We start from the raw sequence: 16,253 nt of genomic DNA, 5'->3' as shown, positions 1-16,253 counted from the left end.
GAACAGAATGAAGCTTAAGCTTGGAATTTCTCTGCTTGTATTATCTGCGCCAAATATGCTTACTTTGACAAATAAGCAAACAAACAATAAACAAACCAAGATACCTATAAGAAACAAACAACATTGCAAACAACCAACAAACAACGTTAAGGTGCTGTAAATTGAGGTAAGTTGTTTTCATCTGCTTGATTTATCGGATAATGCTGTAATTTTGTTATGCACTTTACACATGTATTTCCTTTTAAAAGCGTGTTGGTCTCCTTGTGCCAAACAAGCATTATATAGGTAAGTATTCATGCAAGTCACAGGCTCATGATGATTTCAGTGCATTTTCAACTACTCAATATTTATGTTGATCACTGGCCCAACTGCCCAAGCTGAAGTATTTTTTTAGATGTCTGAGCTATGAGAGTAGGTACCTACACGACACCCTGGCACTGCTACTTCACTTTTGGCTTTCCAGGGGAAAAAACCTGGAAAGTGAAAACTTGCCAAGGAAAAAAATCAGCAACTCCACAAATGTTTCTGTGTGGAGCAAATGCTGGCTCAGCATCACATTAGAGCATAACCAATTAATCACAGCATCAATAGCATTCTGGAGATTGCACTTGTTGCAGCATGGGATTGACTTAAGATTGCTATACCCTTCAGAACTAGTGAGCCACAAGGGTGGTTTTGTTCTGCATCTTCAGAAAAGCTGGTGTACAGAGCATGATTAATTCATGTTTTGAACGTAATCTGCTTATTGCCCACTAGATTCCCACTCTAAGTTGATTTATAGCACACCATGGAGTAGGTACTGACCTAGAGGAGCTCTGGTAGTCTGTCAGGACTTCTGGAGTAAGTGTTGAGCATAGGGGTGTCTACAACAAGGACCTCATCACTGACATGCTTAGAAGTTGGATTATCTTCCCCACTAAGCTATAACCTGGCACACGCAGTCACCAATTTATCTGTCTTATTTTATACCTTTTTTGCAGGCTGACTTGTAAGATTGTGAAGATGAATCCATGTCATGCAAATTGGTATTGTCTGAAGCTTGAACTTGCTTCTATGGACCAGTTGAATCTGACCTAAATGGGTCCATTCCATACTACTCAAGCTTTGGAAGTTGAATGCATGAGTTATTTGAAGTAAATGATTTGTCTACCCAAAGATGCCAGCCCAGAGACAAGTTTACTGTCATGTTTGCTATCTGGGTTAAGTCTGATGGCCATCTGAAGTGAAAATGAAGCATCAGCCAAGACCACAAGTTTTTCGTCTGTTTGGGAGTCCCTGGATGCCCCACACTGCCACCTGATCCTCACGATGGACGCCCCAAACCTGAACGTCATCAACGACTACAAGCGGGAGTACCTGTGGCGTCGTGTGGCGCAGACGGCGGCCGGCGGCGCGCGGCTGCGGCTGCCGTTCGCCGCGCCGCTCTACGTGCCGCTGCTGCAGCTGCTGCTGCTGCTGGCGCCGGCGCTGCTGGGCGTGCCGCTGACGCTGCTGCTGCGCGCCCGGCTGGCCGCTCCGCTGGTCGGCGCGGGCGCCGCGCTGCTGTCCCTGACCCTGCAGATTGTGGGCGTGGTGACGGAGCGCCACTCGGCTGCGCAGAGGGACGTCAAGACCAACATCCTCGCGCAGGACGATGAGGTGGTGTTTGAAGGGGTCTGCCACTCGGCCACCTGGGCGTTCATCATACCGGCCAAACGGCGGATGGTGAGTCTGGCGCTACACCCACTGGCTGCGGGTCTGGCCGCTGCAGCCGCCGCCGTGGCCCTCTCCCCAGACACCCTCCCGGCGGTGTCCCGCCACGGTGCCGCTCTGGTGGTGCTTTTCCCGGTGCTGGGCTGGCTCAGCGTCTGCACGGGTCTGTACTCGGTGACAGTGGCGCGGCCCCCCGAACCGGCCACGCTGCGGGCTCTGGATGACTGGGAGGTGGCCGCTCTGAACCGGCCGCTCCACCTGCTGCTGCTGTCCGCGCCGCTGCTGCTCATCCAACACGGGTGAGTGAGCAGAGCAGAAGGGAGTGGGGCATGGTGACAAACAAGGCACGATACAATTGTCTTGTATGATGATTTGACAGATGGTGAAGCAGTTTTTCATGTGTCGGTATCATCGCCAGCATCCTTTGTGGCTCTGATGTGCCTTGAAATACGTACGGAAATGTTCGATTCTCGCGACTCCTTTGCAATACAGAAGCATGCCGTTTTTGGGACCTGTAAGCAGTCGCACATCCAACATAAATTTAACTGATAACTGTAACGAAGTCCTTGTTTGCTGAGCTCTGACCTCCCTGCAGGTGGCCCTCTCCTACTCCCGACTGGCTGATCACCTGTGACGTGGTGGCTCGTCTGACGATGTGCGCGCTGCCGCTGCTCTGGCTGTTCGGGGTCATCCCGCCGATGGATGTGGCCTTCGGGTGGCTCTCAGAACAGACACTGGTGAGTTGGGGTCGATGTGATGTCCCTACACGACTGATGTGCTAATGGAGACCTGATACAAGCTTGGGTGTAAATAAACTAACATCACACTATGCCAGGAGAACCTTTCCGTTTTTCGGGGTGTGCTTGAGAGCTGCACTTTGTACAGCTGTCTTGAACGTCGTTGGAACTTTATGTATTTGACCGTCCTGTCTCAGATTTTCAGTGTTGTCGTACCTCAAATTCTGTCATCTCTAACCCCGTCCCCCGTCCCTCAGATTCTGCTGTGCGGCGGCTCTCCCTGTGTGACGCCGTCCCGGTTGGCGCTGCAGCTGCTGCTGGCCGCCGCCCTGGCCGTCCCTCTCTGCTGCCTCCCCGCCGCCGACCGGCTGATACCCGCCGCAGTGGGAGGCTGCCTGCTCAGCGCAGACGTCGGTCAGTGCTCAGTTCGTTGCATATAGCCAATGGACGTCACTGTCAATCAGTCTCCATCAGAGCTCCGTTTGGCACTCATTTGCGGAGACTCTTAGTTACAGGGGGACTAGGGAACTCCTCTCTGTAACTAGGGGACTCTTAGTTACAGCTGTATTACCTCCCCTCCCCGTCATAGTTGTCTGTACGAATTAGTAGCGGGTTCTACCCGAGTGCGTTTGCGATGTGTTATGGAATATTTATTTGTACCGGCGTCTCGAGAGTCATTCATTCTCGATCAATATTGAAGCCATGTTGTGACGTCAAGGGACGCATTGATCAATCTTTTTATATCGTCACCGTGCTTTTTATAATGGCCGATGCTAGGTAATTTTTAGTTACTTAGCGAGACATCTGTAACATGGGGTAATATTGTGACGAAGGACGCTAAGCAGGAGCTAACACAGCAGCTTAATGTTTTAACAAGGACTGCAACAGGCGTTGATGCGCCTCCCTCCCGTCCCAGCCTGTCACTCTAACCCCGCCTCGTCCCCTCGTGTTCCGACAGTCGGTCTCCTGCAGTGGCTGTGGTGTGCTGCGGTCGGCCTCTGCCGCCGGCTCCCACCCTCTCTCCCCGGTGGCTGGTGGCGCTCCCTGCTCTACCCCGCCGTCTGCTGCGCGGCAGGCGGTGCGGTGGCCGCCGCGGGTAGCCTCCGCCGTCCGCCGCCAGGGGCGCTGCCGTCGCTGGGCGCCGCGCTGCTGGCGCTGGCCGCTGGCCGAGCGGTGTTTGTGGAACTGCAGCGGGTCTACTGCGCCGGTCTGCTGCGGAACTGCCTGTACCGTCCGGCCGCCGGCCGGGGGGTCAAAGGCGGGGTGCGCGCCGCCGGACTGCGGCTGCATACACTCGGTGAGACAGGATCCGTGGCGAGCGCGGTTGGTGGAACTCACGATAACGTGACCCATAGGGCGGATATGAAAAGCCACGAACTGAGCATCGCAGTCCTCAATACCCGCTTTAAACCTAATAAACAAAGAAGGGTGGACATTGGGGATGAATCCATGGCCGTGAGAGATGTCCTCACTCGAAAACGAATCGCTCGAATGCTCTGCAATGTCATGTCAATAATAACGGACGTTTTATTTCTTTAATATAACCAAATTTTGCTGACTAACACAGTGTTATTGACCGCCCTCTCCCCGTCCCTAGGAGCGCCCCTGCTGCTGACTCTTTTCATCACGTGGGAGATCGAGGAGGTGGCGGCGGACCGCCCATCCCGGGGCTCACCGGAGGACATTCTGTCCGCCATGTGTCTGGCACGCTGCTACCGATGGGTAGGTGGAGATTTCGAGTGGTCTGGGTATGGCGGGACCTCTGAAAGGTGTGGGAGGCGTGTGATTGTGATGTAGAACGGTCTGAACTAGAGCTGAGGGAAAGGAGGTCGTTGGTCGATCGTTGGTGATGTTTTATTGTTGTATGTCATAATGCGCGATTGCAACTTGCAAGTCATGTGTGCTAACTGCTAGTCACATTTCTTTTGCTGCCTCGACTAAATATCGGTCCTGCCGTAGACCGCCCTGGGGTCTGGTGTTCCTGCTCACTCCCCCTCCCCTTGACACAGGTGTGGCAGAACACGGAGGCCGCCCTGCCGGAGACCGCCGTGGTGTTTCTGCTCCGTCTGCTGTGGCCCACTGCTGCCACCTGGCGGCCGGAGTTCGTACTAACGGCCGCCAGCGCCCTGAGGGACCGGCTGACTCAGCTGCGCGGGAAGCTGTACATGGCGGCCGTGCTGCTCTCGTCGTGGCTGAGCGTGAAGGAGAGGAGACGCGCTCACGTGCTGTTCGGTGAGATGATGGATGGAGGAGGAAAGGGGATAGGTGCAGAGGGTGGAAGTCGGTTTTGCTGGGATGGCATTCTTCGGCTGGTTGATCATCTGCAAACGGAGGACATCAGCTTGCCTCGCGTAACTATGTCCTGTATCGTATACTTATGCCTTGTATCCGTCAATATTGCCATATTTTTATTCTTCCATGGCGCTCTTGACTGTTCTCCGACAACCTGCGCTGTTTCGATCTAGTTTACCGGTGCAGTAACCTCCCGCCTCCGCACTGTGTTCCTAACCGATCTCCGTTTTCTCTCCGTTCCAGCGCTGAACACGGCTCTACTGCCCATCACGGCCGGCCTGCTGGCGCTCTCCTGTCTGTTCTCCGCCCCCCTCCTCCCCGTCTGCACGCTGCCGCTGTTCGTGGCCACCTTCCCGCGTCGGCCGGCGGGCCGGGTACCGGCGGCGCCCCAGACCGCCGGACCAGACGCCGTATACTACCAGCAGATGTCGGCTCCGACCGCAGACGTGCTGGGGAGGGCCGTCTGGGACGGATGCGCCGGTGAGAGAAAAGGGTGGGGCTGGTTTGTGCATGGATCTCACAGTAAATCGCATGGGAAATGTATCTCTATACGGACTAGCCAACAGCTGTGCCTTCTTTTGGTCAACGCGGATATTTAATAGTTCCGTTGGCTTTATAATTATTTGGTGAGACGATTGTTGACTGAAGATTGCCATGATTGTCGAGTGTCTGTTATGCTATGATTATAGCCTGCCACCGCTCTGCGCCGATGAAGAATGTAGATGTTTCGACAGACATTAATGATCGATGTGGTGCGGCTTTCAGGGTTCGTCCAGCCCGGGGACTATCTGCTGCTCCGGTTTGAAGACCGACTCATGTGGGTCTATATCGCCGAAATGGGAAACGCATACATCTACTTCTGCATCAAGGTCGTGAATTTTGTCATGATATAGCTGTTTCTGATTTATCCGAACTTATTACCCATAGCCCATGTCGCTGGATTTAACGGCTCTGAGGATCGAAAACTGCTAATGCCTTCTATTTAACAGTCAATGTACAGTTCAGGAGTTTTACTGCCAAGCTTGTGGAATGAACAAAAGCATCCGTAACTAGTTATGTTGGGATGGTACTGAAGGCTAGTTTACAGTTGCTTTCGTGTCAGCACTTGCGTTAACCTGGGCCGCTATATGATTCGACCCATTCCCAGCTCACTTAGTAACTCAGCTATGCTTCCCCTCCCGTCGTCAGGGTCTGGAGCTCCAGGAGACCTCCTGTCACGCCGCCGAAGCCACGCGCGTGGACGCCATCTTCGACTGCGCCTTCGACGAGGAGCGCTCCGCGGAGTCGGTCGGTCCTCTGGCGCCGTTCTGGTTCCATGCGCTCACACCTCTCACCCAGCTGCACGTGCCGGGGTACTCGGACGCTCGCAGTCAGCTGACGGGAGTGATCGACAACTCTGCCACTCTGGCGGCTGTGGAGGAGCTGTTCCCCAAGGTGCTGGCCTGGACGCTGGTGCAGCACCTCCTCACCACTGACGCGGTAGCGGAGGAGCAGAAGCTGCTCGCCAAGGCGGTGCAGAGTAGTGACACTGCCGGTGGTAAGAGCGCGGCCCGCGCGGACAGCATGGAACGCTATAAGACGGCGCTCAGCTCCCCGGCGCCGCCGGCTCTGCTCGGTGAGGTGGCGGAGTGGTCGGACGGCTCGCAGGGCTCTCTGCTGCTGTTCGAGCCGCAGAAGCCGGCCGGGGTGGCGCTGGGAGCGGCGCCCTGGCTCAGACAGGTGCTGGACGCCGATGACGGCTCGCCGGGGTCGGACGGAGAGGGTACCGCTCCGCCGCCGCCTCCGCTCGTGTCGAGCACGACTATCATGGTCGGCCCGCCGGCCGGCTCTCCGTCTGGGACGGGTGCTCCCGCCTCCCCCCGCCGCTCCACACAGCTGCCGCCGATACCGACCTCCTCGCGCCCGTCCCCGCCGCGGCGCGCCCCCTCCGGCGCCGGGTCGGTGACCACCACCCCCAGCCGGCGCCCCAGCCGCCTGCGCAGCGGCTCACGGGTAGCCCCGGCGCCCGGCTCCGAGCGGGACACTCCGCCCGGCTCGACCCACGGCTCTGTGACCGCCTCTGTCGGCCGCGTCAGCTCGTCCCGGCGACCCTCCCGCGCCGCCTGGCAGCCTCTGATACCCTCTGCACCATCCGTGCCGCCGCCACCGACCGCCGCGGCGCGCCGTATGACTCCTCCAGCCGTCTGGACCTTAGCAGCACCTCCGCTCAACACCGAGCTGGCCTCCCCATTCCCTCGTCAGTTCTGGGTGCACACTGTCACCTCGCTACTCGAGAAGGAGGCACAGATGGCGGCCAAGGGGCAGTCGCTGACAGAGACGGTGGTGGGCGCGGCGGCGACTGACCCGGTGGAGAGTCTGGGAGGGGACGCGGCCGTGGAGAGAGTGATGGAGAATCACAGAGTGGTGTGTCAGCTGGTGGACTCGGCGTACCACAGCACCGCCAGACAGGTCAGTGGAATCTGGGGGGGGGGTCGTGTTTCACTACATTTCATTTCATTTCTGGTATCGATCATTCCCATGATTCTGCGGATTAGGATTAGTTCTAGGGGTCAGTGGCCCCTCCCGAGGTTTAATTTTGTTTTATTTGTCTTTGGTGTATTTGGGATTTGCCAAAATGCACTGCTCACGAAATTGGCCGCGCCTTGGCACTTATGATGAACATTTCCTGATTTGCTGGGCAGTTGAGTGTCAGCTGTCACAGACCTTTCAGACAGCTGGTAGATCACAGTCCACTGTAAATGTCATACATCAGCTGTCAGTTAACTTTCCAATTTCGTCTGTTACACTCGACCTTGATATGCCTCTCTGACCTGGTATCACCACCACAGCTCACCCTCTCCCCCTCCCCAGCTCCAGGTGGGCTCGTCTCCGGCCCGAGTGCTGTCCCTGTACAAAGAGGGCGGCGCTCCAGACACACCCGCCGGTACCTGGCTGCGAGGGGCGCCGGTGGTCGCCGCACTGGCACGGAGAGCCTACAGGTCAGTATTTCTAGAGCATGAGCGTCAATCACTCGTCAGCAGCGTTACATATTGAATGACACATAACACTACTATACACCTCCAGGTTTAGTCTTAGTCTACCGACATTTGCAGCTGAAGTGTTTCCAAAAGTTGTACAGATTCAAAATTGAGTTGGAACTGACGCGATTCCTGCCTACCGTCAAATCCAAGATTCTTACATATAGTTAAATTACATATCTACCTGCACTAGGCGAATCTCATGACCGCACGTTATCAAGCTATTTCTCTTTTCTTTCGTGCATTTTCAACAGATTTTGTCTTTACCATAACGTTAGTCCACACATGCGTTCCTCTAACCCACTCTAGACCTCTTTACGTTGCCGCCTATCCCGCCCAGGTGGTCTGTGAAGTTGGCGTTGGACTCGATCCTGCTGGGCGGGTTCGACTCGGACGACGAGCTCCTGGACACGCTGGAGGAGTACAGCACCGACTGGTACATCGGACTGGACTCGGACCCCGGCTGGCGGCAGGCGGTCCTCCAGCACAAACCGTCACTGTTCTCACTCGGATATGACGACTCCAGGGTGAGAGGGAGAGGAGGGGGTGAGAGTCACTGGCAGTGTTTGCATGGTGAGAGGTCAGAGTTTCAGAGCTGGGGTAGGTTGACAGTTCAGAACATCAGGGGTGTGATGGTTAGACGCCAGTTGGTTGAAAGTGTATGCATGTGATGATGATTCGAGTATCACGGGTAAGGTAATATATTCTGCCTGGAGTGAGACTTCAGCTTCATATGCGGGGTAGAGGTGCAGATGATGCGACTTCGTATCTACTTTGCCTCTTTTCCTCGCATTGTTCAACCAAGCGAAGTCTATTCGGATATTCTGTCGTAAATGATGCGTGATTACGGCGCCATGCATGTTCTAAATGCAAATGCCTCACTCTCGGCCATATAATAGCAAACGGCGGGCTTCGTGTATGCGTTGCGGGATTTTCGATAACCCCTCCCTTCTCCATCTCCCCAGAACACGTACACGTCGCACCTGCTGAGTCTGGGCGACCAGACTGTCTCGGTGGGCAGTCTGAGCGCCGAGCTGGTCCGAGGAGTCTGGGCCAGTCTGGCGCTGGAGCTGCTCTACGTCACCAATGACGATGAAGAGCGGTACAGCATTCAGGTACGAACCGGTTACTGACACTTGCTGACTAGCACAGACGGGTATTCACTAAAGGACATGATGTGGAGTTTGCTAATGTAATAATTGAATGAGGAGTCTTTATTCCACAAGAAATCCACAAGAATCCGATACCCCCGAACCCGATTACGATACCTACGCTGACGAAGCTTTGTAATACAATTCGAAAGCTCCGACCCGAACGATTTCTTGTGGAGTAAAGTCTTCATTCAATTATTACAGACGGGTATTATAGATGGGTACAGGCTTGTGCAGACGGGTACGGGCGAGATAAAGTGCTTCTAAGACAGCAAGGATACAGGGTAAATAGACGATACCAAGGTTACCACAGACAGCTGCTGTGTGAGATGCCTATGACCAGTCGCCTGTTTCGGTCGTGCGTCTCATTAGTTGGTGACATTGGTTGCTAATAACTTGGTTGGCAAGATGATTCAGCCATGCTTGATGACGTTCCTGAGTCGCCATAGACCAATTCTCCATTTGCTCATGTTTGCACCTCCGAACTCCGAAATGAAGTCTGCCGTGTGCAGCATGCATCCAGACTTTCATTCCGTACTGCCCTTTGTATGACAAGGGTCTCTCTCTGTCCCGACAGGCGCACCCGATGATTCTCCGTAACCTGACTGTTCAGGCGGCCGACCCGCCGCTCGGCTACCCCGTCTTCTCCGGGCCGCCCGTGCGCAGCAGCCACGTGTGAGAACCAGTGAGTGCCACGGGTGATATCACGTGTGATGACAGTCAGCAGCCACGTGTTATACGCAGCAGCCACCAGTGAGTGCCACGTATGATGACCGTCGAAGCCACGAGTGATGTGATGACCGTCAGGGCCACGTGTGATTTCAACGCAGCAGCCACGTGTTGTATATTCATAGCAGCGAGTGAGGACCACCGGGGGATCACGTAGCCACTTATAATGACTGAAGAACCCACGTGAGATACCTGTCACTGCTACGTGTAATAGCTACGTGTGATATCCACAGCAAACATATATAATGGCCGTCATTGGTACGCGTGGTGATTGAAGAAGTCACGCACGAAGACAGTCAGTGCCACGTGTTATATGACCACATCAGTCGCGTGTGATAGCACCAGGGCACCTCTATGTGTTGTTCAGCTCACTCAGGCGTCCTTCGTGATACCGTCCGTGACTTTAGGTGACGTGTCATACTCAGAACTTGTAATGACCACTAGTTGTGATTATGTAAGATCTCCACTATTGTGATGGCATGATACAGGTAAAGAGCAGCGGGGAAGGATTGATGCAGCCACTGCGACGCACGGGTTTTTCCACGTGCACACTTTGTGACTTCACACGCGACGCTTCTCACATTGTTTCTGTATGATTCACTCGCAGGTAATATGGTGACGCTGTTGAGCACTAATGCGCCTATGGTACTGCTGGGAACAAGTATTGATCCGAGACCGGCCAGTCGCTAGTCGTGCACTTGTTGATGTTCGTAACAAAACACGCCCGTTTGATCTCAAATGTTGTCAGGGCTAAAGCCGTGTGAGGGGAGCCCGAATTACACATCAATTAGTGCACCGTCCACATGATACAATGACGTCATGACGTTCGCAGTTGGTACACGTCACGCCTGATGACGTCATAACTCTGTACACGTCGGTTGATGTTCGTCAGCACAGCTACTAAATGTCTGTTCACGGAAATTTCGATAGCGCTCGGCTAGTCGTTATGTAAAAAGGGCTTGCTGTTCGTGATATTTTTACAATAAGCGCTACAGATTAAAATTGTTGAGAAATTGTTGGCTACCGCTTATTGTCAATAAGCTATGATTACTGAAGTTGAGTGTGTAAACTTCGCATATCACGCATATATCGCATATCGTGAGCGGGCGATACTTGTGGACTTTATAGTTTTGTGATCGTGTAAATTGCTAGCGCTCGCCGTTCATACGAAAACAGAAACCTACAGTGATATTACCGTCCAATGGTTTCTACAACTTGGTGACATGTAGAACTAGTTGGTGCAGTTAGCTCTAGTCTGTTGGTGTTTGCACGCATGCACAAAGTGATACCTCTGTACAAACGAGCGCCATTCCGCCCGCGGCGGTCCGCTAACGTCTCTTGTTCTGCGCTGATCTGAGCTGTTGTGTTCACTCGTGGCACGGGCTGACCAATAAGCGCACATTCGATAATGATGTAAATAATAAACCAAATTATTACAAATGCATTCAAATATATTCAAAAAGACACACAAAGCTTTCGGTTCATAGAACCTTGATCACTGTGCAAATGAGTATAACAATCGCTGTAACCGTCTAAAAATTCTTTGAAATTAATCAGCCGCGTGTTTTCTTCTTCTGCTGGTCTACCACCGATTTTGCTGCCATTGACGACCATGTGATAAATCCGCTCCTACTGTTAAACGTATCACGTGTGATGATGTGGGCTGCTTCCAGGACCTTCCTTGTACCTTTCTTTATATTGTTTTCTAATATCTTCGTACCGTCCCAGTCAGGTAAGTGGTTATACTTTTCTATATGCAGTACTATTGCATTTGATGTTCGGTGAAATTTTACATCGCTTCTGTGTTCCTTCAAACGAACTTCCAACCCTCTTCCCGTCTCCCCAACGTACGTTCTTTGGCACCCTTTGCATGGTATTTCGTAAACTACACTTTTTTCATCACTGGTATCTTTTTTGGTTTCATGGTGCTTGACTAAATCTAGAGTTTTCTTTCCTGTTACTGTAGCTACTTTGATATCTGACTTTTCAAGTGCTCTTACTATGATATCAATATTTTTCGAATTTGGGACCGAAATCCATCTCTTTCTTTTGTTGGCTTTTCTTCTCGTGTCATCTTCGTGTGCTTTGTTCGCACGTTGTTCGTCTCTTCTGTTGGCATCGTCGCCGTTTGCTTGGTTCGCGCGTCGTTCGTGTCTTCTGTCGGTCTCATCTCCGTGTGCTTGGTTCGTACGTTGTTCGAGTCTTCTGTTGGTGTCATCGTTTTGCGCTTGGTTCGTTTCTTGTTCGTATCTTCTGTTTTGTTCGTTTCTTCGATTTTTGATTTTTTCGGCTTTTTCTTTTTGTTTGATTAAAAATCCTCTGGGATATTTCAGTTTTTCGAACGAAGTATAAATATGATTGAACTCTTCCTGAATGAATTCATCGCTGCAGATTCTTAGCGCTCTGAGAAAGAAACCGATAACTATTCCGCTTTTCGTCCTTTGACTGTGTGCTGAGTAAAAGTGCACATAATCCTCTTTGTTTGTCGGTTTTCTGTGGACTTTGAATTTGAAGCCTGAGGCTGATTTTACGATGCATGTATCTAAAAACGCCATCTTTTCTTCTTGTTCTTCTTCAACTGTAAATTGTATGTTTGGATGAACAGCATTCAGTTTGTTCAGCGTTTCAGAAATGTCAGTTTCTTTCGGAATGATTGCTAGTACGTCGTCTACGTATCTAAGCCAAGTAGAGTCGTCACCAATAATTTTGAGAAAATGCTCTTCTTCGAGTACTTCCATAAAAAGACACTCGAAGAAGAGCATTTTCTCAAAATTATTGGTGACGACTCTACTTGGCTTAGATACGTAGACGACGTACTAGCAATCATTCCGAAAGAAACTGACATTTCTGAAACGCTGAACAAACTGAATGCTGTTCATCCAAACATACAATTTACAGTTGAAGAAGAACAAGAAGAAAAGATGGCGTTTTTAGATACATGCATCGTAAAATCAGCCTCAGGCTTCAAATTCAAAGTCCACAGAAAACCGACAAACAAAGAGGATTATGTGCACTTTTACTCAGCACACAGTCAAAGGACGAAAAGCGGAATAGTTATCGGTTTCTTTCTCAGAGCGCTAAGAATCTGCAGCGATGAATTCATTCAGGAAGAGTTCAATCATATTTATACTTCGTTCGAAAAACTGAAATATCCCAGAGGATTTTTAATCAAACAAAAAGAAAAAGCCGAAAAAATCAAAAATCGAAGAAACGAACAAAACAGAAGATACGAACAAGAAACGAACCAAGCGCAAAACGATGACACCAACAGAAGACTCGAACAACGTACGAACCAAGCACACGGAGATGAGACCGACAGAAGACACGAACGACGCGCGAACCAAGCAAACGGCGACGATGCCAACAGAAGAGACGAACAACGTGCGAACAAAGCACACGAAGATGACACGAGAAGAAAAGCCAACAAAAGAAAGAGATGGATTTCGGTCCCAAATTCGAAAAATATTGATATCATAGTAAGAGCACTTGAAAAGTCAGATATCAAAGTAGCTACAGTAACAGGAAAGAAAACTCTAGATTTAGTCAAGCACCATGAAACCAAAAAAGATACCAGTGATGAAAAAAGTGTAGTTTACGAAATACCATGCAAAGGGTGCCAAAGAACGTACGTTGGGGAGACGGGAAGAGGGTTGGAAGTTCGTTTGAAGGAACACAGAAGCGATGTAAAATTTCACCGAACATCAAATGCAATAGTACTGCATATAGAAAAGTATAACCACTTACCTGACTGGGACGGTACGAAGATATTAGAAAACAATATAAAGAAAGGTACAAGGAAGGTCCTGGAAGCAGCCCACATCATCACACGTGATACGTTTAACAGTAGGAGCGGATTTATCACATGGTCGTCAATGGCAGCAAAATCGGTGGTAGACCAGCAGAAGAAGAAAACACGCGGCTGATTAATTTCAAAGAATTTTTAGACGGTTACAGCGATTGTTATACTCATTTGCACAGTGATCAAGGTTCTATGAACCGAAAGCTTTGTGTGTCTTTTTGAATATATTTGAATGCATTTGTAATAATTTGGTTTATTATTTACATCATCATCCAACCTGTCATGGATACTCAGCACATTCGATAGTTATTCAATAGCCTTAATTATTAACATCACTGACAACGAAATGGAATCCTGAGACTTGGCTCGTAAGGTCAAGCCCCGGTCACAGTGAAGAGACGGTCAAATGTTGTGTTGTCTGACACACCACCGCTCGGGGAAGGGTTGTCTGTCGGTGCGGTCAACGGCGGCTGCAGGGACCGCCGAGAATATGCGTAGGTGTTGTCAGTTGTCACTGTACGGGTTTTGCGTTCGGATATGTGCAATACAAGGTCGCCGGAGTGCGCTAAGTTGATAAAGGTTGATGAATGGGGAATCGGTCATCTAATCGTTCGTTTCGTACCGTTCGTTCGTTCCAGTCATAAAATAGCCTCCAGACAAAAAGTACAGTAGAACAAACCGAATATATTTTACGAAAGACTGGCCGCCGTCATTAAGTAAAACTCTGGCCGGCATCAGAGGTATTCGACAGCACGCTTCACATGGCACAGGAGCGCAGCGCGCGGGAGAAAGACTATACAATATCCGCTGAAAACAACATACCCCCGGCAGCTGGCAGCTTAGTTCAAAACGTCTCTAAATCGCTCACTGAAGTCAGAAACGGGATAGGGAACGGCTACCACGCAGGTTACAGGCAACAGACCGCCTTCTTGCAGCTTCGGGTCTAGTGTGTTGCTAAACAAATAGCTAATAAACATTCTACAAGGAACTACTCGGTAGCAGGTTGTCTTTAATAATGTCCGATAAGAGTATGTCAAAGCTCGGTGCGTCAGTCGGCGCGGACCACAGTTACAAAAACCGTAGCAGTTAGAGCGGGCTCACGGCTACCACACAGCTATAACCTACCTATAGCTATACATAGAGCTCTGACCCGTCATGAGAGGACATTTGTACACTTGTCTGACCCGCGGCTGTGCGCCCAGCAGAGTTCCCACATTCCCCGCAAGAGTCCACCTCCCGCCTCCCTGAAAGAATCCACCGGTTCAGACCGCAACAGCCCTTCCCACACCCACAGTCCCTGAAAGCATCCACAAGTTCTGGGCATTCACAGCCGGCTGAACAACACGAGTGGCACAGCACCGCGGAGCGCGGAGACGATCTCCGATCGACAGCACAGCCGTACTAACTACACTGCGTGTGCAGGTGAGCCCGGCCGTCCACGCCCTCCTCCTTGAAGGTGCTGCAGGTGATGGAGCCGTCCTCGGTGTCCCAGCCGCTCTCGGGGAGGCGCAGGCTGCCCCGAGGACGCAGTATCCGGTCCGGCGGCGGCTGGAAGCCAGACACCTGGTCCATGCCGACGTAGAACCCGGTGACGACGTTCCCGCTGTCGAAGGAGGGCTGCGCGTCAGGCACCGCCTCGTGCACGGCGCGGAGGTTGTTGAAGACGGGCATCCGTCGGCGGTGGCCGCCGCGCGCGTTGTGGCGTTCCACCATCTCTGGGTAGCGCTCCGCCAGCCCGAGGTTGATATCAAACATGCCCCTCTGGATTGGATCCGAGAGAACCTCGAAGGCTTGCTGAACCTCGTAGAAGCGCGCCTCTGCCTCTGGAGAGTGGTTCTTGTCTGGGTGGTACAGAACGGCCAGCTTCTTGAACCTTTCTTTGATTTCTCTCTTTGTAGCCTCTCTGTCCAGGCCCATAACTTTATAGTAGTCCTTAAATGCAGCTCCAAGGCTCCTCTGGGTGAGGCTCAGTAGATAAATGCAGAGCAGACATCCAATGAAGGTATCCATTGCAACCAAGATGTCACTTGCAAAGTTCAAACTGGCAATATGCAGCCCTGAGAGCAAAAAGTACCTGTGAAGAAAGACCAATTAGTTTAGTCAATATTGGTATCATACATTCACCAGTTCTCACCTATGACACATATTTCGATTTCAATTTGAAAGGTGTCGGCCATGGGCGGTGGATCGCCAGCTACGAACAGAACACAGCACGCAGTTTTCCAGCTCCTAGAGAAAGTAGCATACATCTTACCTCACTCAACGGGGCAGACTATGAAATAAATAAACTTCCAGCCGACAGGATCTCTGGAAAACGATCACAATCAGAGCACCACCAGCGACACCCCACTCCACCACACTACTCCGAAAACAGAGCGGGAATTTCACGTGTGCGCCTGACCTCGGAAGTAAACAACGTACTGCGCATGCGTATACCAGTCACATGGACGTGGACCAATCAGCGAGCAGCATTCGGATGAATCCAGAAGTGCCCAGAAAATAAAGCGCTACCAAATTAAAACAATCCAGGATAGAATGATTGATCATATGGTGCATGCCTATATTCAGAGTTTAAAATAACGCTTCATATAATTAAATGAGGTTTAATTATCGAGCAACAGGCATGAAAGAGTGCGAGGGGTGCTGTTAGAAAATATTGCAAAGGATTTTTCTAAAGCCCTCCGCAAAATTAAAACAGCCGAAAAAGTTATAGACACCAAACGCCCCAAAGAAGCCCTTCCTATAACACCTGCTGAAAGTCAAAGCATATATGAGATAATTGATGATTTTTAAAGCAAGCTCTTGGCACTTATTTAACTTTTTAGTCCCTCTGATT

The 16,253-nt window shown here is 51.2% G+C and overlaps 2 protein-coding genes across 2 annotated transcripts; one reads left to right on the top strand and one right to left on the bottom strand.

Annotated features, from left to right (window-relative positions):
* The first annotated feature begins 107 nt into the window (after positions 1–107).
* On the top strand, positions 108–11,228 carry LOC122372164 (pecanex-like protein 4). The gene is made up of 14 exons (XM_043349051.1): positions 108–166; positions 981–1,991; positions 2,288–2,429; positions 2,687–2,843; positions 3,388–3,726; positions 4,027–4,151; positions 4,439–4,661; positions 4,965–5,201; positions 5,487–5,590; positions 5,910–7,169; positions 7,572–7,699; positions 8,079–8,265; positions 8,704–8,853; positions 9,467–11,228. The coding sequence occupies exons 2-14, from the start codon at positions 1,309–1,311 to the stop codon at positions 9,566–9,568; spliced, it is 3,837 nt and encodes a 1,278-aa protein (XP_043204986.1). The 5' UTR covers positions 108–166; positions 981–1,308; the 3' UTR covers positions 9,569–11,228.
* Positions 11,229–14,081: 2,853 nt separating this feature from the next.
* LOC122372162 (chaperone protein DnaJ 1-like) lies at positions 14,082–15,843 on the bottom strand. Its single transcript, XM_043349049.1, has 2 exons — positions 15,672–15,843; positions 14,082–15,491 (listed from the first exon to the last, which is right to left on the bottom strand). Exon 2 carries the CDS (start codon positions 15,425–15,427, stop codon positions 14,819–14,821), a length of 609 nt encoding a protein of 202 aa, XP_043204984.1. The 5' UTR covers positions 15,428–15,491; positions 15,672–15,843; the 3' UTR covers positions 14,082–14,818.
* Between the last annotated feature and the right edge of the window lie 410 nt (positions 15,844–16,253).

This window comes from Amphibalanus amphitrite, unplaced genomic scaffold (assembly GCF_019059575.1).
Source record: "Amphibalanus amphitrite isolate SeventyFive unplaced genomic scaffold, NRLGWU_Aamphi_draft 001325F_arrow, whole genome shotgun sequence".
NCBI lineage: Eukaryota > Metazoa > Arthropoda > Thecostraca > Balanomorpha > Balanidae > Amphibalanus > Amphibalanus amphitrite.
The sequence above is the reverse complement of the archived record's forward strand: the minus strand, read 5'-3'. Positions and strand labels throughout refer to the sequence as shown.

Coding starts and splice junctions, on each gene's coding strand:
- LOC122372164 (XM_043349051.1), top strand. CDS start 1,309: ATGGACGCCCCAAACCTGAACGTCATCAACGACTACAAGCGGGAGTAC. Junction 4,152..4,438: donor TGGCACGCTGCTACCGATGG/GTAGGTGGAGAT, acceptor CCCTTGACACAG/GTGTGGCAGAACACGGAGGC. Junction 5,591..5,909: donor ACATCTACTTCTGCATCAAG/GTCGTGAATTTT, acceptor TCCCGTCGTCAG/GGTCTGGAGCTCCAGGAGAC.
- LOC122372162 (XM_043349049.1), bottom strand. CDS start 15,427: ATGGATACCTTCATTGGATGTCTGCTCTGCATTTATCTACTGAGCCTC.